This window comes from Saccoglossus kowalevskii, chromosome 10 (genome assembly GCF_978046115.1).
Source record: "Saccoglossus kowalevskii chromosome 10, keSacKowa6.1, whole genome shotgun sequence".
In the NCBI taxonomy this organism is placed as follows: Eukaryota; Metazoa; Hemichordata; class Enteropneusta; family Harrimaniidae; genus Saccoglossus; species Saccoglossus kowalevskii.
Window position 1 is genome coordinate 20,607,715 of NC_140650.1, and position 25,158 is coordinate 20,632,872.

The window sequence follows — 25,158 nt, forward strand, 5'->3', positions numbered from 1 at the left end:
ATACTTCTTATCGCCAGCATAAATGCGTAATTATTTTTTTTACAGAAAAAGTAATTTTTCACTTTTGATTAAGTAACGCGTCGTAGAATGCAGATACGGGCATGCAAAATGCACTTGTGAAAAGCTTGAAGTCTGGCGATTCTAAAAATATATACTTTCCCGGGTCTATTTGTAGTCATTTAGTCACAATTAGAAGATGAAAACAAGTATGCAAATAATAGTCCCGCTACCTTAAGCTAGTCTATGATTGGTTGCTGGCAATGTTTGGGGGATTTTGACCAGTTTGTGACGTAGGCTTGTCTTAGAGAATATTATGCCCATAACGTCAAATGCCATACAGAATCCCATTTTCCTGTAAACTAGTATAGATGATATATGCCCACAGTGTGCAACAGTTCATTTTTTTGCGCACAAAAGAAAAGAAGTAAAACTCTCATACTCAAAATAACTTTTAATTTAGCATGGATTTAAACTACATTTCAATTAAATCTAATATTCTTTGCCCATCTTTGATTTGAATGAGTTGTAGAGATCAATATAAAAGGGAAGTGAACCTTAATGTATGCGCCTAAGGAAGGAACAGACAGAAGACACTTATTAGTAGCATTCATGCAGAGCTCTTTAGCAAAGGCTAAGAGGTCCAATACCTTAGCCCATGCTAAGAAAATGTGCATGAACACAGGCTAAGAAATACTAAGTACAGAGTAAATCTGGTCAGTCCAGAGCCTTAGCACAGGCAAAACAAAACATGCATGAACGCTTAGCTCGGCTAAAAAAAACATTGTATTCAATGTTCATTTAGGAGATTTACTTCTATTTTCATAACTTTTTATTTCGGTGTGCCATTTCCTGCATGACAATCAACGTTAACACATATAGAGAGATTGACTCAAGAAAAAAAATTAACTGATGATGAGACTCTGTGCTACTTCCTGTTATTCTGCAATTTGCACTTTCTGAATTTGCTTTGGTATTGTTTTATAACTGTAGAACTAACCTTCCTAGTTACGCTAACTAAGCAATCATAGTTAAAAATTTTAATAAATTTGGGCGTTCCTTACACTGTGCTAGCCATCGTTTCCTTCTGTGCATGAACTCAAACATACGAGATTAGCTTAAATCTTAGCCTGTACTTTGTGTAGCATGAAGACTACTATTGAAGATCCAGGGGGCAAATGGGAGAGAATTAAACAAATTATAATGAAGGTGTTATATGCAGTCGTTTCTGGGTCAGCCAAATTGATCATGGGTACTCTGGCTCAACTTGGACAAAAAAAAAATATTTAGTCTATATAACGGCACTTAAATCACAGACCTTAGAGAACAGGGACATGCTACTGTGGGTATCCCTTTCAAGTAACCTTAGTTATAATCTTCTACCAAATTAACACCTTAGAGAAACTGATAATAGATCTATGTCAACACAACTGTTGCATCCTCTCCTGTTTCATAAGCCAAACATGGCTGCCAGGGTGTAGCTACACAAATTGAGACAATTTTGTGGTTGGAATATAATCAGAAAAATTATGTTTGATCAAAACTAAATAGCCAAGTACTCTATTGATGCGAGTGAAACAAAAAATTGCAAAGTTAACAGTTTTTATTCCACTATGAAATCAGGTAAGGGAAACAAAAACGGTAAGTTTTCTCTGCAAGGAAACAAAACTGCCTAAACGTAAACAATGACTTGTCAAAATTTGTGTCATTATATCAAGTGGATTTTTCATCATATTTAGAACAGATATAGCATAGTGCACTCATTATACACCGACAAATGGGAATACTAGTAAAAACTGTTTCAGATGTATAAATCTTCTCGGTACATGTATATGTAGTAGGACCCTATTAATGAGATTATCTATATAACCCACATTGCACATAGGAAACTGGATTTTCTTTTGTCTCAGCTAGAAGTTGCATGTCCCTGTTTTCCAAGGTCTATGCTTAAATCATAACCACCTGAATACCATTATCACTTTTCAAACTAAACTGTTTTTGTATTTTTAATATCATTTTCTTGATTTTGAAAAAAAAAATAGAAACAATATTTCACTTACCATAAATACTCTATTAGCAGCACATGCACTTAGGTAAATTGCAGGGATCTTCAATGGTCGAAATAAGTAATATTTTCATGATTTAGTATCCACAAATGTAATTTTAGAGCAGATATGGTATTGTATTGGATAATTATAATACAATTATTTATTTTGTGAAAGTCCCAGGGGATTGATGAAGTTGTACATGCACGGTGGCATTCCCATTGTGGAGGGACTCTATAATTTTGTATGTACACAGCTTCCTATTTTGAGAGACAAAATCTTGTAAGAAGTTAAATCCCCCTATTGTTCTCAGAAATTAGGTTCCCAAGTACAGCAATGTACTGTTCTAGTTTCTCAAGAGACAAACTGTGTGTATATATGGCACAACCCCTTAATATATTCGGTTAGGAAACATTTTGATTTGATTTTATTCTGTTGTCTAGATGCATGTTTCGATACTTATATTTTTTCAATCAGAATGTACCGGGTATCATTTTTTTGGAAGTATATCTGAGTTGCATATGGGAAAAATTAACATATCACAAGATGTCATTTTCACATTTCCACATTGCTATTTGTGAGGACAGAAATATGCCAGCATACACAGACAACACAAATTTGTTTCCAGAATTGGTTACAAAGTGTATTAATTAAAAACTGGTCATTGTAAGCTAATAGCAAACTGAATTATTTTTTGCAGATAATGACATTTTAAAAAAAGGAAAAAAACTATATATATTATTATTTCTATATTCCCCACTATATGGCCACCGGCCTAAAGTACTGTTACATTTCAAAACTTAAATTACACACAGTCGCTTTAAAATTACAAGATACATATACTTCAAATCATACTTCCATTTCAGTTTCTCTGTAATGAAAACTCTTAAACAAATATTTACCCAAACTTAATAAAATATACGAGTTAGTACACTGAAGCAATGCAATGAATTTTATCTTGGTTGGTGGTGAAAAATAATATTTTGGTAAGAATGTTTGTCTAAGTGCTTCATATTTTGGACAAACCATAGTAAAATGATATTCGTCCTCAAATGGACATAGTCTTTGGTCATGTTCTACCATTTTCAATTTCTAGAAGATGACAGGAAATTCCAAGTCTAGTTATAGCACATGAATAGATAGAAGTAGCCAACGAAATAGCAGCAAGATATCTTTCATATATTAAATCTTGTTTAAACATGCAATATGAAGCTTTACATTTTTATTAATTTCTGCACACCAATTCTGTCTAGATATATCAAAACATCTTCTTTTAAATTCACTGAAGAACATCTCGCTATTATCAATTCTTTGTTCATACCATACATGTCCATACCCAGATGTACATAAAATATTTTTTATCTCTAAAGCCCAACACCTAGACCCCCCTTCTGCTCTATGGTATAAATAATTATAACATTCCTTTAAAATAGCTGAGCCGCCCTCTTGAATCAGTTTCAGCCAAAATCTGACCATTTCAATATTAACATAAACTCTAACCGAGTGTCTCCCTAATTCACCCCTTACTGCAGCATTGGAAGCTTTGAAACGAACTCTCAATAGAAATTTACAAAACTTATTTTGTACTTTTTCTATGTCAGCTATTACACCCCGCATTCCCCACACACAACTACCGTATAACAAAATTGGCAATATTTTACAGTCAAATACTTTGATGCAGTCCCCTTAACCCCATAATGTTTTTTTCCAAACAAAATAGTGCTTTGTTAGCTCTCTCCGAGATATCTTTCTGTGTTTGAAACCATTTTCCTAAACTCGAAAAAAACTATGCCTAAATAATTATATTTTGCTACAATTTAAATTTCTTTACCCCTCAGAAACCATTTTTCATATTTTTTCAGCCGACCCCCTTTTCGGAAAACAATTATTTTTGATTTGTTCAGATTAATATTCAGTCTCCATTTTAGACAATAATCCACTAAGTTATTAAGTAATCTTTGTAATCCAACAGGTGTGCTGCTGAAAAACACCAAATCATCTGCGTATAACAAATTAAAAAAAAAAAGTTTTAAAGTATTTATATACACAACTGATTCCTGTCCTTGTTGGAGGGCATTCTTAAGATCATTTATATAAAAGCAAAACAGTAAAGGTGATATAACAGAACCCTGCTGCAGCCCAACATTAATATGGAAAAATTCAGTAACTCCCTTTGGGTTTTTCACAGCAGCCATAATATTTTGATACATAGAATAAAGTGATTTAAACAGTTTCTCATTAATCCCATTTTTTGACAACTTATAAAATAATGAACAAAGGTGTACTCTATCAAATGCCTTTTCATAGTCAATAAAGGCACAATAGAATCTAGCCCCAAGAGTATAAACATATCTTTCTACAAGGGTATAGAGAACAAAAATATTATTCAAAGTTGATTTACCTTTTTGAAATCCACTTTGTTCCTCAATTATTTCATTATATCGATTCAACCAATTACTTAACCTATCACTGAGAATACTTGTGTATACTTTACATATAGTATTCAAAAGCATTATACTTCGATAGTTTGCTGGGTCATCCCTGCAACCCTTTTGTACACTGGGGAAATTAATCCCCTGCTCCATTCTATAGGAAACTTTGTTATATAGACTGTACAACAGATCACAGATGTCTAAAGGTGCAAATTTCCAAAACTCAGAAGGAATTCCATCTGGACCAGATGATTTATTAGCCTTCAGTTTATCCAAATTTGTCTTCACCTGTGTCAGAGTAATTAGTTGGTTATATTCTGCTAATTCCAAATCTACATCAGGTATACCAATATTCTCTATATCTAAATCCGTCATATAATCTTCGATTGATGCGTAAAAATCATTGTAATTTTCATTTTCCACAAGAACCGGGGTAATCAAATTAGTAAAATAATGTGACCATTCCTCCATAGAAATATTTTCTGAAACATTAAGTTTATGTTGCTTAAGTTTCTGCCAAAATTTATGAGAGTTTTTCTGTTTGGACAGGTTAATTAGTTCATCCCTTCTGAGCTTTTGGAATTCTGCTTTTTTCTTTTTAATGAGTTTTTGATAGGATTGTTTAGATAGAATGTAATATTCAAGACTGTTCTGATTTTTTGTATGTCTATAATGATTAAGCGCTTTACTGACTGCACGTTTGGTGACTAAACATTCTTTATCAAACCAAAAAGTTCGAAAACACTCATTTAATTTTTTTGACTTGTACACCATATCTTTTCCACAAGTATAAATAATATTAGTTAAATTAGTAGCTGCGTCATCTATATTTCCTTCTATCACATTCTCGTAAAACTCGTGACTTAGATTTCGAATGCCCTCTGAATTAAAATTATTTCTATAAACATTTGCTTTTTTAGTATCCCATTTTAGTTTGTTCAGATTCTCAGTATTATGATGGACAGTATCAATAGTACTATTTTCATGCTTGGAAGACAGCATCATGGTAAGTTCAAGTGATAGATGGTCTGATTCAATTCTATTACCAATGGAAAAACCCGTAAAATTTGAGAGATTATTTGGGGTTGTTAAAATATAATCAACTACACTTGTGCCTATACCTGAAACATAAGTACAATTTCCACTCCCTGTTTGTTTAATGAGTCTCCCATTCACAATTTTAAAGTTGGTACTTTTACAAAATTCCAATAACTCTAAACCATATATATTACACTCATTATCCATAGATTCCCTTTGTGGAATATCACTAATAGTAGTTAATGCTTCAATAAATGACACAAAACACAAGGTTTTGGCAAAAGTGGAAGGGGAAGCCAATTGTGGAAGCAGGCGTCGCAGCGAACAGCTCCATGATGGGACTCGCCTGTGAATTGCATCATGGCGCTGAGCGCGTGGTACCTGGTTGCAACCTTCCACCAGCAGAGACTGTACAGGCGGGAATCATGGCTGGCGTCCCCCTGGCGGGAGCCTGCATATAGACTCACAACCCCAGGGGGATGGACAGCGTGGGTACCTGTGTAAAGTCTGCTTGGTGTGTAAAGTCTGCTTGGTCTGTGGTGGAAACCCCCAAATTTAAAGGCAGGATGATGTGTTGCGGGAGATGGGGCTTTACACGAAGAGTAAAACAAACTGATAATTTACCACAAACAAAACAAATTGAAAAAACTTGCACAGCAACATAACGAACATACTGTAAATAAGAAAAAGAAACAAGCTAAAGAAACCGATAAATTTACAAAGTCTATCGCGATAAGATAAAACAAATCATGATAAGACCGATAAAACATTAAAATAAATACATTGCAAATACATGTAACGAAAACGAAATGAAATCTCAAAACAAATGTCAAAGTTACAGTTAAAAAAAGAGCAGTCAGCAATTGGACAAGTGACCCGGAACTGAGCGGATGATGCTGATGGGTGTGCGAATGTAAGTCTGGTAGGCGTCGCTGCGCCACCTGCCCAGTGCCTTGATCAACCAGTCCGGAAGATTTGCGTCGGCAGCTGTCGTGGAAACTGTGAGTAGTGTAACGGTTAACATCTGGTACAGATGCGCAAGTGAGAAGGTCTCGAATGTGGTTGCTAACAGCTTGCCGTGTGAGGAAATTACTGTTGGCAAACTGGAATGCAGGTAGGTGAGCGACGGAACTATGTAGTGCTTTGTACGCCTGGTATGCCTGCACAGCGCAGACCGATGCCTGTGAGGGTGCGATGATGATGTTACATCCCCGACAGAATGGGTCTGTCTTAGAAGCCTTGAGCGCAATGACGAGGTCTGTGTTGCACGTGATGTCTGCCGTCAGTAAAGTGCATTGTGGATCGAAGGTGGTTGACGCGGGTCGACAAATTCGCTGACTCTCAAGAAGCCGAAGAACGCCAGTGTAAAGGCAGACTGCAACATAGCTTTGTCATGATTGCAAATAGTGAGATGGTTTGCGACGGTCTCCTTAAGCATTCGCATTAGTGCAATGGTGATTGGGAGTTTTACACGATTTGGCATGCCGTGATGTCTTTTAATGCCTTGCATAGTGAAGTGAAGCAGGAGGTCGTCGTGTATTGATGAGGTGAAGCCAGCTTCAGTGTGTGCACGGATGATAACTGCGAGGTAAACTTTTAGCGTACCATAGGTAAGTGACGACGTTGCGAGATGTGTCATAAACAGAATCGTTGAGCGTTGCGTTTGTGGATAAGGATTCATCCCATACATGTGACAGAAGAGAAGATAGTGAGTTTGTCCCGCATGATATGTCGGTCGTGTACCTGGTGCAATGCTCAGGTTGATGTAGTGGCAGGCTTGTTGTGTGATGTTGACGGGACTACGTCGCACATCGGAGCCGTTAAGAGGGTGCACAGGTCTGGAGTTTTGGTTGTGACCCTGTCTGCCTGAGGTGCCAGTCGTTGAAACCGCAATATCTGTTGGCGAGAGAGAGAGTCAGCGATATCGTTATTAAACCCTGAGATATGTGAGATCATGACATGAAAGTTATTAGATGCTGAAGTGAAGAACAGCAGTCGGACAAGTTGCATAATCTGTGGACATGATGAGGAGCTTTTTTTCCATATTTGGACGACTGATATGTTATCACAGTGAAACCGTATTCGAAGACCATACCACAAGTGGCCCCAAATTAAGGAAGATAGTAGAATTGGGAGAAGTTCCTTCCAGGCAATAGAGTATGAAGGGTCATTTGTAATGAATAGAGGCCAGGTGTTTGCGAACCAATGACCCTTGTAGAATGCCCTATAGCCAAGTGTTGCTGAGGCGTCTGTAAACAGTTCGAATTCTGGAGATGGTATCCAGTTTGTGTTGAGGAGGTATGCTGTGCCGTTCCATGATGGCTAGAAGTCACACCACCATTGAACGTCATGCCGGAATTCGTCAGTGAGTGTTATGACTTGAGAAAGACTGGTGGCTGTCATGCTGATATCGATCATGCACCTCAGGAAGATACGGCCAGCTGGTAAGCACTTACATGCAAAACTGAGGCATCCAATGAGGGAGAGCAATTCATGTTTCGAGCATGTATGGCAGGTCAACCAGCTTGGCAGCTTGGAAAGTAGATCCGCAGGCTTGTCCTTAGGTAGTCTAATAACCATGTTGACAGTGTCAAGCTCCACCCCTAGAAAGGTGATGACAGAGCAGGGACCCTCAACCTTTTCTGTAGCAATGGGTACCCCCAAGTGGTGACAACTTTGCAGCATAACATCCATATTGTGCTGGCAGGCATTAGTGTTTGCCGGTCCAACTGTCAGGAAATCGTCTAGGTAGTGTAGAAAATCCTTATTCCTTGCGCGATGACTAACGATTCAGTGAATGGCATCAGTAATGCGGTTGAAGAGGTATGGTGCTGAGCGAAGCCCAAATGGCAGCACACGGTCAAAGAAATAGCATCCTTCCCCAAAAAACCCGAGCAGGTGCCAGTCTTCCTTCTGAACTGGGCATAAGGGAAATGCGTGTTTAACATCGATTTTTGCGAGTAAGGAGCCATGGCCATGCTTGTGAATGAAGGCTACAGCATCATCGATGCGTGAGTAGACCAATGAATGATCTTCTTTTGAGATATTGTCATTGACGCTGTCAAGTGTAGGTTGAGAGAGATCCATGATAATGCGAAAACCCCCACTTTTCTTGGGCCGTAGGCCAAAAGAATTACAGAAAAAGTTTTTGAAGGGAGGACATTTAAATGGTCCGATAGTGTGACCAAGTTTGAGTTCTTTTTGGATTGATTCTGTGATGATAGAGGGGTTGATGCGAGCGGACTTGGCGTTGCGTGTAAATCTTGGGTAGTGCTTGCCGCGAAATCCAAGGTTGGCCCGATGAGAAATGTCAAATAAAATGACTGCTACGAATTATTTGTCCGGGTGGACGTGCATTTCTTGTGCAAAGGAATTGAGCTTAAGTGGTGTGCTTGGGTGCAGATTTTCGACCACGTGAGCTGGCATGATTATTGGCGTGAAAGAGTCGTGGTGTGGAGCCACGAAAAAGCTGTTTTTTTGTCTCGGTATTGCGGTGGCTAGTGGCAGTGTGGCCTGCAGAGTGGCAAGACGAACAAATGTGGAGACGATTATACCGGCATGGAGTTTCGCAGCAATCTTGATTGAAATTACGGCACATTGTATTGTTATAATTGTCAGCAGATTCGTTCACCCATGTATAAGGATTCCTGCTTCGTTGGCATTCCTGTTTGATATGACCTTTTTGATGACAGTCAGGACATGTTGGAATGAGCAGATGGAGTTTTTGTTGACAGAATTTGTAATCAAGTTGGTTGTTAGGCAAACTCCAGTTCCGTAGGCCAGGGTAACGTGAGTAATCTAGACGGAATTCTTTGTCATAGGTGACCCATGCTTCAGGTTTGAACTCAAGAGCTCGGCTGGCGATGTGACGCTGGTAGTTGAATAGATGTACAGCCTAATGGGGAAAATAATGTGCCCTATAGGCAGCAAATGTTGAACAACATTCTAGCCAGTTTGCTAGATCGCGAATTTCATTCTTTTTTGCATGTTTTGAGAGAACAGCGACTGAGGGATCGTCAGAGTCCAAAGCCACTCAGGTGTTTGAGATCTGGGTGGCATTTGGTTTTCTTGAGTCATGGTGTAAATTGGACAAATCAACAAACTTACCCCGGTTTGCTAGTTGATTGAGTATTTGCTGGTTGACATATGGTAAAAACAAGTCTGCAGGTGGGATGATCGGAGGAACTGCAATGCTGGCATTGTTCATCATCGCCATCGCCTGTGTTGCAGTGTTGATACCGGAAGCTGAAGTGAGAATGCCCTCACCGGCGAAACATTGTATGGGAGTGGCCATGTTGGTTGCGTTGAAATTACCCCCGGTAGCAAAACTTTGTTGACTAGGATTAGCATGAGGTAACGATGCTTGGCTTGTAGTAGCTGGAAGTTGTTGGTGAAACATCGAATTGTCTTGATGAGCGGTATTATTGTGTACGATCGCATTATGTTGACTAGCTATTGGCCAGGTCATCGGAAGGCTGTTATTTGTGAGAGAGTCAGTTGGCATCGAACTTGATGGCATTGTTTGGCTTGGGTCACGTGATGACACGAGGCTTGATGACAGTTGTGGAGCAGCAGGCGGTTGTGAAATATTATTCGGCTGCTGCTGACATGTTTCGTTCTAATTTTGAAGGGACATGCACAGGAACGCGAGAGAAGACGGACCCAACTTATTGAACAGAACAGAAACAGTATACAACGGCGTAACAGAATACAGAGTTTTATTAATGCATGTAGTAGACAGCGAACCAAATTTATTTTGTCTACGATTGGTGCTGCTGTACGCTCTACTACAGCGACCCAATCAGTGTGGAAGCATGTACACTGAGCTCGGTTGCCATTTTGGGAATGAGAAAGTTGGATATATTTGATCACGTGCATAATGTTCACACCCAAAGGTCGCCGCAGAGGGCGCTTAGCCGTTCGCACACACCTCGTTAGCCCGTGCTAAGGGTCTAGACCGCGTCTTAAATTCGGATTAGATTTAACCCGTACTTAGCATTCCTTAGCCCGTGCTAAGCGTTCACGCACGTTTGCTTAGCCCGTGCTAAAGAGCTGTGCGTGAACGCAACTATTGTGAGCTGTATTAAAATTCCATTATTAACTGTTCAGAATTGATGTGTTATAATTTTAGGGGGGTGGGGTAAAAAAAAATATTCATTTGGCTTTTCTGAGACAATTTATAACTTGTTAAACATATAATGCGATGTGCACTTGTAAACAATTATTACCTGTCCCTGTACCAACTTTGAACAAAACTGGATGACGCATATCTGAGAAAAAGCTTGTTTTTTTAGATTTTTAAGGAAAAAAATGGCCTCCAAGCCGTAAAAATTTATTCAAACAGGTCATGAGACCTGACTTTACTTGTCATTTGAAAGTTGCAACATATAATTTGTCCAGTTTTTGGCATGGACATAAATTGGCAAACATGATTTCTATGGCATTTTCAAGTTTGTACCACTCTCCATCCTGGTCTCAGGAAGAACACCGGAGAGCAACAAACAAGTACAACAGGTAAAATGACATGTAAGTATGCAAATCACATTTGCAAATATGTTGAAGAGTCAGTGTTGTGTCTGTTTGGATAAACTTCCTTGTACAACTGTATTCCTAATACAGGGACACTGTCAATCACAGAACTGTTCTAGCTAAAAACTTCTGATATTTTAGACAGTAACAGGGCAATGATACTGTTTGTCATACAAGTACCAGCACCAGATGAGGAACTGAGAAACTGCAATGATCCTTGGTGTACATTACCTGTGTCAACAACTTTACTTCCCATGTACTTCATGTACAGATCTACATGTAGTTTGTGGCCCTAAATAAGGACAAGAGTACTTCTCATATGACAATGATACAAATGAAGTGCAAGAATCCAGACAAATATTATCAAGTTTTTATTATCATACATTAATATTAACAAATCGTGTGAAATTGAACTTTTATGTACAGAGAAACACATATTTATGCTTTGGTTGACAGCACTTCTCAAAGTAAAAAAAAGAGGACCTGCAAAACTTTATACAATTGTCAGACATACAGCGAATAGTATGTTTTTGTAATATATGCAGTTCCAGTGGCTTTGCTTTCTGAGCAAAAAATTCTGGCTCTGCACCTGAAAAAAAACAAAAAAACATTTAGTCAAAAGTAAGCAGAGGTTGTAGCATATGTGCTCCCATTAGCTGTTAAATTTAATTAAAAAAGATATTTGTGCATCGTTTTTTCAGTACGAAAACATATTACTTAATATATTTATACCAGCCAGAAAGAAATTGCATTAGGAATATAAATGGACAACAATTGATGCATGTCTAGCAATATACTGTTTGAAAGGCCGCAAGTTCTAATGAAATAGCAAACCAATCACTACTCGAGTCGGACTGGCTGGGAAACTGCACAATACATACAAAAATGTATGCAAATGATATATGAGCAGCTCCACCAAATTAAAAAATATTATTTCTATAGTTATGACTCTAATGTGAATGTGATTTTCCACTTCTTAGCAATACTAGTTTGTGTATTGTATTGTATTGTACTGTATCATACAAGTTTATTGCGATTCTAAATGTGTTTGTAATATTATTTAGCTTTATTTAGGATTCTGTTTAGTTGGTTAACTTTACTGTATCTTAATGTAGTTTATTTTATTTTTATACGACCATAAAACAACTCACTGTAGTTTGTTTTAATGTTGAATAAATATTATAATATTATTATTATTAAAATCAGTCACAGTACAATAGTGATGTATTGCGCGAAATTGTTGCAAGGACAATACTTTTCTTGATTTGCGTGCCGTCGTGTGTCGATAAAAAATGCACGGAATGGTCGGCAGTATCGATCAAGTTCATCTATTAGTGTGACCTTCATGGCTGGTGAAAAGCAAGATGCCGTATAATCTTTTAAATAGGCGTCAAGGAGGAATGAAAGGCCTTAATTTGGTTCTACAATGGGCGTCATGAAATGTTGGAAAAACACAGTCAATCAAAAAAACTGTTCACATGACAACAAAAAATATTCACATTATTTAATATGCATTATTTTTTTGTCAGTAGCAAATGATCATGGTTCGGCAGCTTACTTGATTTCTAAGTGTTGCAATTGTTGATTACCGGTAGTACTCAGTGGTGATTATATTAACGTACAAAAAATAAATTCTTTGAAGTAAAATTCAACTTAGTTTTATCGTAAGCAAATGATTTCGATTACATGCTGACGCTCCATGCCATACGATATCCGCCATGTTATCCATGCTGACGAGGTGTGTTTATTGACCAGATAGGGCAAGTCGCTAATCAACCAATCAAAATGCTAGATGGTGCCCATGTGCTCAAATTACCATTAACATTTAAATATGTTAATGACAGTTCAGCGACCTCATGGTGAAAGCAACACAGAAGATATTTACCGATGTTTTAGTGCGATCTTTTGGCTTCGTTTTTCATAGGAAAAAAGGCATGATTTTTGTTTTAATCTGCCCGATTTACAAAAATTAATAAACGTACCGTCCCAAATAAGAATGTACCGGGTGGAATTTTTCGGAGAAAAAACATAAACGTACCGGTACGTTTATTTGGGACAAGTAGCGTTCTGGGCAAGCTCTCCGAGTAGCAACATATTTTTAACTTCGCATTGGAGTGATCAGTGGATTACGTAAATAAACCAACACTTTCAATGAGTACATACCGACCCAACTAAACTTGAGGACGCATCTCATAGAACAATAGCTGTGGAAATCATAATGTAAATGTTGCGGAAATCAAGCATGGCGATAATGATTTTGAGCGAGGCAGAGTCTGGCAAGCATCTCAGAGCAGCATTGCTCCGACACCACCATGACGTTTGACTCCCGGAGAGAGCACTGCAAACCTCTTAAATCATGAGGTAAACTTTCAATTTACACAATACATATTCAATTCCTACAACAATAATAAAAAGGCAGTTTTTCTGGCGAAACTCTCGCCAGGTTAGCAATAGTTTCTCACGATCACCAAACCCGAGACACAAACAATAATACAAAGTGTATAAATACCATAACAAGCACAGTTTCTTACCTTTAAAATTGACGAGACACAATTTTGTCCATATAAGCATTGCGCAAATAAAGATACAATTCCGGGATACAATATCCTCACACAAAAATGACTGTGATTTCCACCGAGACGAGAACTGCATATACGTCATCAAAACTCCGATTAAACTCGGGTAATTTCGGGAAAAGTCGGATTTTCCAGCAGTTTTGAAGGAAAAATGTTAAAAATCAAAGAAAAACACAGTGAAACTTTGAAGAATTGAAAAAATAACTTGATGTGCATAATAGCACCATCAATTCCTGTCTGTACCAACTCTGAACTGAATTGGATCACACATGTGTGAGAAAAAACTGGTAACGTGAAAATGTGCACACACGGATGCACAGACACGACCTAAATTAATACTCCCTGCCAGGATCACAGATCCGGCGGGGGCTAACAAATATTTTATACTAGAAAAAGTATTGCACAAAAACAAAGAGGAGAAAAAACATTTTGCACCCCCCCCCCTTAAGCTAATCGCATACTTTTAATATTGCTTACATATTCTAGTTTTGTCTAATGTTTTCATTAATTATCCAAATTCTGTACTTCATTTGTTTGTACACTGGGCTGAATAATTAAGATGATCTTTTGAAGCAATGTTTTAATCCCATCCCTCCCTCCCCCCATATGACTTTTTTACTTTGTAAAGCTGTACCTCCCAGATTTTTAGTTGTTTATGCATGGATGGTCTTTTGTTATAAATTATTTACTTTCCAGTCATTTTTTGAAGTGTAAGCCTTTGTCATACTTTCGGCTGTGGTGACTTCCTGTCACTATGCTTTTGTTTCCCTTTGGTTAGCTAAACATATGAACAATGGTACAGTGCCATAACTACACTGTTAACCGAAATAAACCAACCACAAATTATCGAAACAACCACCATATATTTTTCTCCTATAATATTTTTTGTCATTCCTTTTCCATGTTTTATTGATTGATAATGTGTGTTTTTTTATAAACCATTGTGGTGCTTCTGATACTAGTTTGCTGATAGTTGATAGAAAGGAATTTTCGTGACATTGATTGGTACACTCAGAAGCACAGTTTTTTTTTTATTCAATCAACAAAGAAAAACGAATACAGAACAGAAAATTAGAAAATTACAACATATACTTACAACAAGTACTTTAAAGACTGCTTTTAACGATTTGTTCGTCCCATCAATGATGATGAATGTATCGTCGGCATATTGTCCGAGTAAAAATTGTGAGTCTGAAATTACTACACCCCTGATTTGTGGATTCGATTTTATAGCTTGAGCTAACACTTCAACACAAATAATGAACAGATATGGGGACAATGGATCTCCTTGTCTAACACCTCTTTGTAAAATTAGAGACATGGCCATTGCTAATAATATAGCTATTTATATCTTTATAAAATATGTGTCTGACCGCGGTCGTGTATGGTTAGGCTCGCACATCAATTCACACTTATTGTCAAGACCGTGAATGAGCAGAAATGACTGGGAAATTAAAAGGATTATATTGCCACAAAGTTAAAAAAAACATATAAATTTGGCTGCACCAAAAGCTTGGAAACTAGTGTATATAAATAGTTGACAGAAGACTGAGCGATCAACGACATCATTTTGGGCGCAATTGAACTTCAAGTACTTCATTGCGTAACTTACTGCGCGGCAATGCTGACATCTAGTGTGTGTTCACCAAAGTTTGACCTTCAAGTCACGCACTGAACAGGCGCGTTACCTTAGCAACCCTTTTCTTTCATGCTCCGCACGTCGATCTTGTAAAATTGTTATTAGTTCTGACGCAAACGTGTACATTTTAAGGTCGTTTACTTAGTGTGCTGCTTTTCTAATTACGCAAATGTGTTTATGTAACCGATTGAAATAATTAGAACTTAATGATTTCATACGATTAAAAGTAGGTTCTAACTGAGTATGCATTGTAAGTCAATAGACCCAGGGTACGATAGCTCGTACATGTTAGTGTATGTATACCAGCTGGTGTTTATTGATACTTGAGAACCCACTATCAGTTGGTGAGAGTGACAGTTAATTAGTGTTATGGTTAGTGTGTGTGAACTTCAGTTAAAACTACAGGGAAAGTAAGAATTAGGTCAAAGCCAATTATGTGGTAACGAGTATAATTAGCAGAGATTTAATGTTTGAAGTTTAGCCGTAGTATATCATAGATAATTTGTGATTTTTATTAGGAGCTTTTGAGCGTTGCTTAATCACTTCCAGAATTACTGTGTTTGAATTAAGTTTCCTATACAGATTGCCATAGCTTTCTTGGTAGCTATGGGGTAACCATGGAGACCAAATTGAAGATGAAGATGAAATCACTTATTACAAGCAAGTTAATGGCTACTTAGTACTAATTAGGGCAGAAATTAATTAGAATAGCTTAATAAGGAATTGAGGTGATTAATATTAATTAGTCTCGAAATTAATAAGTTAACTAATTAGACATATGATAATAGTGTATTGACGTAGGTTTCTTTATTTTTTAGTTTTATTTTTATTGATAATCACGCACATTTATCCAGATTTTCAAAGTTATACTGTAAAATACTTTATTTTAGCTGGAATTAATATTCGCTGAAAAGACTTTTTGGATGTTTTGTATGGAATTTATTTTCACGGATTTTTGACAAGTTGAATGTAAAATATAGGAAAAATGTATATTCGCTGGATTTTATTTTCACTGAATCATTCTTTCAGCGAAAATAGTGAAAATTAATTGCAAGCGAAAATAAAGTATTTTACAGTAAGCACATTCCAGGCAATTTTCCCACTTTTTCAGAAACAAGACATGAAATGTCACAGTCCTCGTTATTTGATTATAAAGTAGTACAAGGAACATCTGCAAACAGGTGAATGAATATGGTACTCTATGTGGGTACAACTCATTATAAAGTAATTTCCCATAATCTAGTTTTGTACTGACAACTAAAAACTTACACTGACCCATGTTCAGAATCTCAGAGTACACAAGTGCAACAAAACTATTTGTCATACATGTATACTTGCTCAAGAAACTGCATTCATGAATCTGAGTGAACCTTGATGTACATGACTTCTTTGTTATTCAGGTCTTAGTATATTGCCAGGACCTGGGTTTGTTTCAACATCACCACTGGGCATCAGAATTATTTTCATGTTGTCAAATACAATTTGTTATTAATACAGTAAGGTTTATTATTTAAAATGTATTCATTGTACATAGAACATCTGTTAATTTAAACAATTGTAAAAGCTATGTTTTCAGAGCAAGTACATGTAATAATTAAGGAAGCCAGTAAAGGCTGGTCTGCTCATAACCTTCAATGGAGAAGTAACAATAATTGTTTGAAGTCTTTTTAGTGCCGTGATATTATTGCATTTCAATCATTATTAATGGGTATAAAATACTGTAAACCATTTAGTTTTCACTTCTAGATATATTCAGGATTCTATGAAATTTCAATAAAGTCCCTGACACTCCATGTTGTAGGAACCCAGAAAAAATTGCCTTGCGAAATTGAAGCAGTTCACAGCACCACTGTAAAAAAAAAAGTATTGAGTATTGTTAAAGATATACACATGTGGGTTCATAAGACATATGTACCAATCTGAGTGGTTCTAGAGATTAGTATCATAAAATTTTACTCTCCGTGATTCAATATCAGCCCTATGTATAACGCTGTGTTGATCAGGTGAACTAATTGACAATGGCCCTACAGGTATCGCTATGCAATCACAGTAGTTTTGTATTCTTCTTGCATTTCGACCATGGAAAAATATTTGTTTTTGAGAGTGGCCGAATTATTAGAAGAAAAACAGAAACTATTTTTTTTAGTATAAATTCTAGTAACTGAAATGCAGGATTGGAAAAGAACAAGACAATAAGCAAGATTGATAAACCTTCAGCGAGCACTCCTGAAATTTCAGATCATTGGTACCATGTTTTTGGATACATTCAATAAAATTGGGTTATTTATTTGATGTAACGAAAAATGCATTCACAGCCGATGGAAATTCGTTTGAGATGTTACTGGATTTTTGTATTCAGTTTTCCATTTCAACCGCCATCATCACTTAGTAAGCTGAGATCGCGCATGGGGATACTGACTGTGCATAAATGCACATTGTAGTGCCACCAGAAAACCAATTGCTTGAGAATATTTTGCACCATTACACCATTTCAAATATTATATTAATTCACAGACAACAAAATAAAGATTTTCAAAAACATACAAGTTTTCCCACAGTTGATGATTGTATGGCAATTACATGGCTTCACCAGTTTTACTCTGGAAAAAGTTGGAAACAGATAACAGGAAGGGGCAACATGGCTACATCTTTTTTTTTTTGAATTTTAATCAAGCATGATTTTCAATTTTTTTTTTTTTTACAAATGTCTATTTCAGGGCAACAGAAACAAAAACAATAAATGTGTAGGTAGGCATTTTAACAATTGCACAATTAATATTGGATGAAAACGTCATTACCGATATAAATCAAATTGTTCAAATTAAAAATAAGATCACATTTAATTTAGTCAGTTTTCATAATTAAATACATAATAACATGTACTTATAAATTTGAATAAGGTTCAACGGCTTTTTCATTTAGTGCCAGTTTATACACCACAAAACCTCTCGTTTAGGTGTCACACTCAGAGAAGAGTGAAAGGCCTTAATTTGGTTCTAAAAAAGGCATCGCAAAATGTTGGAATTGAATCCCCCCAAAAATTCAGTAAAGTTTACGAAAAGTAAAGTTTGTTCTAAAAGAAGTTTCAAATAAATACAAACACGAATACATTGCTTAGTGGATATGGGGTGAGAACACCGCCAAAATTATCTTGGTGTCATCATTGTGGTCATTATGTCATCATTATTATGTCATTATTGGGTTGTTTGGTTGTTATTTGGGCATTATGTTATTATTATTATTATGTCATTATTTCATTGTTATTGTTTTGTTATTCAAATATTTGGTTATTATAATGCTATTGTATGGTTATTTGGTCGTTATTGTCCAAATATGCATTTAATTGGTTGTCTCGACATTTAATTGTTTTGATATTCCCCCGATATGTGATTGTCTTGACATTCTCTCAACATTGTCTTGACATTCTCTCAACATTGTCTTGACATTCTCTCAATATTGTCTCCGCCTTCTCTCAACTTTGTCTTGACATTCTCTCAACATTGTCTTGACATTCTCTCAACTTTGTCTTGACATTCTCTCAACATTGTCTTGGCATTCTCTCAACTTTGTCTTGACATTCTCTCAACATTGTCTTGACAATCTCTCAACATTGTCTTGACATTCTCTCAACTTTGTCTTGACATTATCTCAACATTGTCTTGACATTCTCTCAACTTTGTCTTGACATTCTCTCAACTTTGTCTTGACATTCTCTCAACATTCTCACACTATTTCCTTGATATTCGCTCCATAAATCTTCTCAACATTTATCCTCACAATTTATTGTGGTTATATTCTCCTGACATTTCATTGTCTTGAAATTCTCTCGACATCCGCCTGTTTTGGCATTTTCTTGATAATTATATATATATATATATATATGTACTAGCACCCAGAAATCTTTGCCCAACATGGCGACGATTTCAGAACAGTTGTTTGATATTGCTGAATCACTTGATGCAGTTACTAGGCCGAGTGAATTAGAACCTATATTTGACGATGTAGTTTTTCTAGAAGAGGAACTTGTTGAATTCAGCATCAATGCCGATGTCCCGGACTATGCTTTTTCCCAACTGAATCTTGCCATAAGAATTTTGAAAGATTTTATTGACAATCTGAATAACATTTCTGATCCTAGTACAAATTGGCCGTATTGTTCAGACAAATTATTTTCCGGAGAACAAGGTAGGCGGCAGTTCGACATTTCGAAAGAGCAGTTGCAGTACTTTACAGTAGAAGGATTTAGTGTGCCAGCAATGGCAAAAATGCTCGGAGTTTCAATCCGAACCATACAAAGACGTATGGTTGTGTACGGCATTTCAATTGCTGAATCATATGCAGAGTTGTCTGATCGAGAACTTGATGGAATTGTAACTGACATAATTACTCGTCTTCCAAATACGGGCATGAAAAGGTTACATGGGTTGTTACGTGCCGAAGGCAAACGTGTGACAATTTTTCGTGTCCGAGAAAGTCTCAGACGTGTTGACCCGAATGGAGTTGTTAGTATTTATTTACTTATTGACTCTTACACAATCCCCGGAGGGAAAGAAAATGGTCACAAAGTACAAGGAGAAATATATATATATAAAAAACAAAACAAAAACACAATATACTAAAAAACAAATAACAAATACAATCACTAAATTACTAAATAAAACAAAATCTCTAAAATACAATCTAATATAAAATTACAAAATTGACAGCAGGCATTAAGATGTCAAGTAAGACCCTGCTTCCTGACTTCAAAGCTTTTACTTATGAACTGTGCTACTGGTATAATAATGTTTTCATTCTGTAACAATTCCATGAATTTTTTCTCTGCAGGTTTATTTTCAAATGCTAGGATCATATCCTTAGCTTTATTGAACAGTTTGGCACGCAACTCATTATATTTGTTGCATTCCAGCAGAAAATGCATTTCATCCTCAATTAGACCTTTGTTACACATGTCACAAACCCTGTTGTTTAGTGGGATTTTTTTATGACGACCCATTTCAATTTTGAGACTATGGTCACTAAGACGGAATTTGGTAAGCACACTACGCAGTTCAAAGTTTTTTAGCTTGACTAAATATGGCTCAAGTTTTAAATCTGATTTGATTAGCCGATATGTTCTTAGTTTGTTTTTCTCATTTGCTTTGGTGCGGTTATCATTATAGACCTCACCTTTCCATCTTGTTAGAAATAAATCCTTGATGCCTAAATCAATTTGTTTCATTTGTGCCGAGGTTAGTTTATCACCGTTGTTAACTGAATGATATAGTTGGATATTGTTTAATAATGATGTCACTTCTAGATACCATTTACTTTTAATGCTTTGGTTAACCACAAAAGCTTCCTTGAGTAACGCATTATTAGAATTCATGGCCCGACTGTAATATTTAATTATTTGTTTTTTTATAAATACGTCTAGGGGGTATCTGCCTAACTCGCTATACATGGCCATAATTGGTGTGTGTTGTGACACCCCCAGTAGATACCGACAATAACTTAATTGAACGTCTTCAATAGGTGATTTAGTGGAGAACTCATCACCCCAAACATCACAACCATAAATGAGGATAGGTCTGATGAGTTTGTCAAAAAGGGAAATTGAAACTTTTATACTTATGTTTTGTATTGAGCCAAGCTTTGCTTTCATTGAAAACAGAGCTTTTTGAGCCTTACGTTTAAGGTTTTTTAGGCCATCCTTAAATTTACCATTGGCACTAATGACTAGTCCCAGATAGTTATAAGATTTAACTGTATCAAGTTCGATACCTCCAAGAAAAAATGTATCATTATTCAAACGTCTGTTTGATTTATTGAAAATTAAAATTTTGGTTTTGTCAGTGTTGACAGAGAGCTTCCACGTTTTAGCATACAATGCCAAACTATCAAGACATGTCTGTAATCCCTGTTTAGTTTTAGAAAGTATCACAATATCATCGGCATAGAGTAGACAGCTGACATGCGAGTTTTCTAAATAAGGAGGATCACAGGTATTAGGATTGAAAATAGTGGGCAGGTCATTTAAAAAAAGATTGAAGAGAGTTGGACTAAGATTACATCCCTGTTTAACACCAATATTGGACTGAAATTGTTTTGTTAAGCCTTCTTTACATTCTTTATATTTTACTTTACTGTACATGTTTTTGATAGTTTTATACATTTTTCCAGTTATACCATATTTGATTAATTTTTTGAATAGACCATCATGCCAGACACTGTCAAAGGCCTTTCTAAGGTCAATAAAGTAGAAGAAGAACTGCAATACGTAGACGACAATACAACGTCCCATGCCCGAACGCATTGTGGCACATTGATGGAAATCACAAACTTATAAGGTTTGTACAGTGTTGCTGGTGTTTGTAAAAAAACGTGGCATTGTCTATATCCATACAAATATGTGACAAGTAGTAATGGAATGTTCAAATTATTCGTAAAAATGTTATGCACTATTGAAGCCAAGCATATTTAATAACATTTTGTTATTTGACCGCATTTAATTTTCGAATTTCGTTTAATCATTGCTCGTTAAACACATCGTTATAACACGCATACCTTGGCCCTTTAGGGTCTCTGTTCTCAGATACACCAACGTTTCTTAACAAGTTGTTTCTTCTATATTGTCCATAGATGGAAGTTTGTAGTACATGGCGGAGTTGATGGTTTTTCGCGATTGGTGGTCTATTTGTTATGTAGTGACAACAACAGATCGACTACAGTCCTTGAAAGCTTTGAAGATGCAACTGAACGGCTTGGAGTTCCCTCTCGAGTTAGAGGTGACAAGGGTGGTGAAAACGTAGATGTTTCTTTATTTATGCTTAGTCATCCGGACAGAGGAACAGGAAGGGGTAGTTTTATATCTGGCAGGAGTGTACACAATCAGAGGATTGAACGTTTATGGCGGGATGTTTTTTGTGGTGTTTTATTTAAATATTACCAACTATTTTACTACCTGGAAGAGAAATTACTACTCGATATAGACAATGATGTTGATATCTTTTGTCTACATTTTACATACTTGCAAAGAATAAATCAAGATCTTAATCACTGGCAAGAAGGGTGGAACCACCACAAACTTAGCTCAGCTAATAGCAGATCACCAAGACAGCTATGGATTCAAGGTTCTATGCAGATGGCCGACTCAAGTTATATCCCAATAAGAGAACTATTTGAACCACGAACTGAGGTTTGTATTACATCATCTTTGCCAATTATATTTTCACAAAAAAATTATACATTAATAGTTTGCCATGCATATTCCTTTAATTTGCTTACAGTGGATGCACCCTGTAAATATTGAGAATAGTATTTGGGCAGTATGCGATAATGATCTAAATGTCAAATATATGACCCAACCTTGTATTAGTAACAAAATAAATATACCTAATCTACTGTGCAATATAGAAGAACATATTAAATACGTATGTGTCTTCTGAGTATCTTACACTAATTGTTCTTCCGCTTAAAAGGTTGAACTCGATGAGTATGGAATTGACTGGGACGGACCTCTTCCTGAAGATACAACAGATGCAACGGTTGAAATTCCACAAATTCATTGTCCCCTACAAGACAATGAATTGGAAGATCTTTATAGTTCCATTGACCCCTTAAGAGAAGATAATGCATATGGTATATCAGTGTATCAAAACGTCATTGCCTTTGTAAATACAGTGCTCGACAGGAGAGAATGAATATTATTAGTAAGTCATTTGTAACAACCAGTACAGAGCACATCACAAGATAATCAAATCTGACCACACCGGATTTCTCATAACACTGAATCTGTTTATCAGAACTGTTACTGTGATAGCAATTTTGGATGTTACACAAAATCGCCTAATTTAGTGATGATAAGCAGCACATTAGAAGCCTGTATATGTATTATTTTAATAGCACCTGAAAAAAAAAACGTGCGGTTGGCGTCACCCAAAAATTTTCCACAATTCAAATCGGGGCTAGTAAATGTTTTTGAATCGGTGAATCAGCCATTATTGCAATCACAGTAATATCAGAACAGAGATTTCTGCCCACGAATAATTTCAAATTTTTACATAACTAAATTGTGGATTTGATAGATGAATATTCTTCAGATTTGTTTGTTTACCTTCTACAACAGACTAATGGTGTTTGACGCTATCGTCTGACTTATATAACTAGTTAATGTGCATTGAAGTATTGGCTTGTTAATCGTCGGCAATGAATCATGATTACATCAAAACTCCTGAATCCTATTGATGACCGATTTCATATCGTCTTTTATGTACACCTTCTACTGTGTAAATGCAGATTTATTTATTTTGTAAATAGTAAACTGATTTATGTAGATTCTGAGTATTGCAATTCTGAGCTTACTGGAACAAAACAAAAATATGAGTGTGTTCTACGGTGTATGGTTTTTTTTATGATTTTAATTACATTTTATTATAAACTATACATAATTCTTGGACTGGCAACTGCGAAGAGATTTTAGCTCTGCTGTCATTGAAGATTCATATGATTGTGCTGATGATGACGATAGGTGATTGTCCGGCCATTCGTCAATTATTGGAACTTTCAACTTCTTCTTGAATACCAATTTCTTTGATAACTTTGGTGGATCTGTCAGATTTATTCATTTTGTGATGAATCATATCTTAAATTGTCTATTTTTAATCAATATTTTTATCATTCTTATTCTTGAAAACTGGTATTTCGAATGCTTGGATACTTGGTATGCATGTACCTTGGGATGATCAGAATTGTTTCATTCTTTATTTTTAGTGAATAGTTTTATCCTTTTTGGTCAAAATAGATATTTTCGACTTCTTCTTGAAAACCACTCACACTGGTGCATCATGATTCAGATACCTTGAGTGGTGTACTATAAGGTTTGTTTATTTAGTGATATCTTCAATTCTCTATTTTTGGTGAATATAATTTTTATGTATTTATGTCAATTTTGGTCAAAACATATTTTTGAAAATCGCTTTGATACATGTACTTAATATGTATGTATTTATCATGTAACCATGTATGAACTATGGTTGATTTATTTCAAGATCAATGAATAAAATTCTTTATGAATAGTCACATTTTGCAAATGTGTTATCTATTGTTTAATTTCATTCTACCATGTTTAACACAAGTTCATGACTTGCGCAATGCAACTTTGGTGTCCAGTGCAGTATTTGCAATGCACAGCTTCATGAACTGTCAAAATCTCTAGCTAATCTGTATTTGAACAATTTACAAGATCAACAATATCTGATTGTGAAGAAATCAAGAACAATTAAATAAAAAAAAAGCTTAGAAAGAAATCCCATGTGGAGATACATTAAAAATAATTTGAAATTACTTATTTATTATTTGCTAAAAAAAATAATTATGCAAATCAGAAAATTAATATGAACAGATTTGAGTGTAAAACTAATGAGGTCTGTGCAATATAACAGACCATCTATGTACCAAGTTTTATTGAAATGCGATTAGGACCAAAAAATTATGAATTATTATGCTAATTAGGGAATTAATATGAACAGATTTTAACCCCAAATTAATCAGGTTTGTACATTATCCTAGAGCATCTTTGTACTATGTTTCATTAAAATGTGATTAGTACTTGAGATATCAGTGTGAAGGGTGAAAATCGATTAATTATGCAAATTAGGTAATTATTATGCACAATTATTAACCCTAAAACTAATAAGGTCTCTGCATAGTCCTTGAGTATCTATGTACCAAATGTCATTGAAATGTAATGCTTACTACTGGAAATATCAAAAGCTGAAAATTAATTATGCAAATTAGGTAATTAATATGTACTTATATTACCCTAAAAACTATCAGGTCCGTGCAGTGTCCTATGATACCTATGTTAGAAGTTTCATTGAAATGTGATAATTAGTACTTGAGGTATCAGTGAAAAAACGAAA

The 25,158-nt window shown here is 35.9% G+C and overlaps 1 protein-coding gene across 1 annotated transcript; it reads left to right on the forward strand.

The window, feature by feature from the left end:
- The first annotated feature begins 21,914 nt into the window (after positions 1 to 21,914).
- On the forward strand, positions 21,915 to 22,938 carry LOC146737951 (uncharacterized). The gene is made up of 2 exons (XM_085504352.1): positions 21,915 to 22,433; positions 22,717 to 22,938. Exons 1-2 carry the CDS (start codon positions 22,062 to 22,064, stop codon positions 22,936 to 22,938), a joined length of 594 nt encoding a protein of 197 aa, XP_085360478.1. The 5' UTR covers positions 21,915 to 22,061.
- Positions 22,939 to 25,158: the final 2,220 nt, after the last annotated feature.

What these genes read in the sequence shown, in the direction of transcription:
- LOC146737951 (XM_085504352.1), top strand. Translation starts at nt 22,062, where the DNA reads ATGCTTAGTCATCCGGACAGAGGAACAGGAAGGGGTAGTTTTATATCT. An exon ending in TATTTGAACCACGAACTGAG is followed by an intron (nt 22,434 to 22,716) that starts GTTTGTATTACA and finishes TCCGCTTAAAAG; the next exon opens with GTTGAACTCGATGAGTATGG.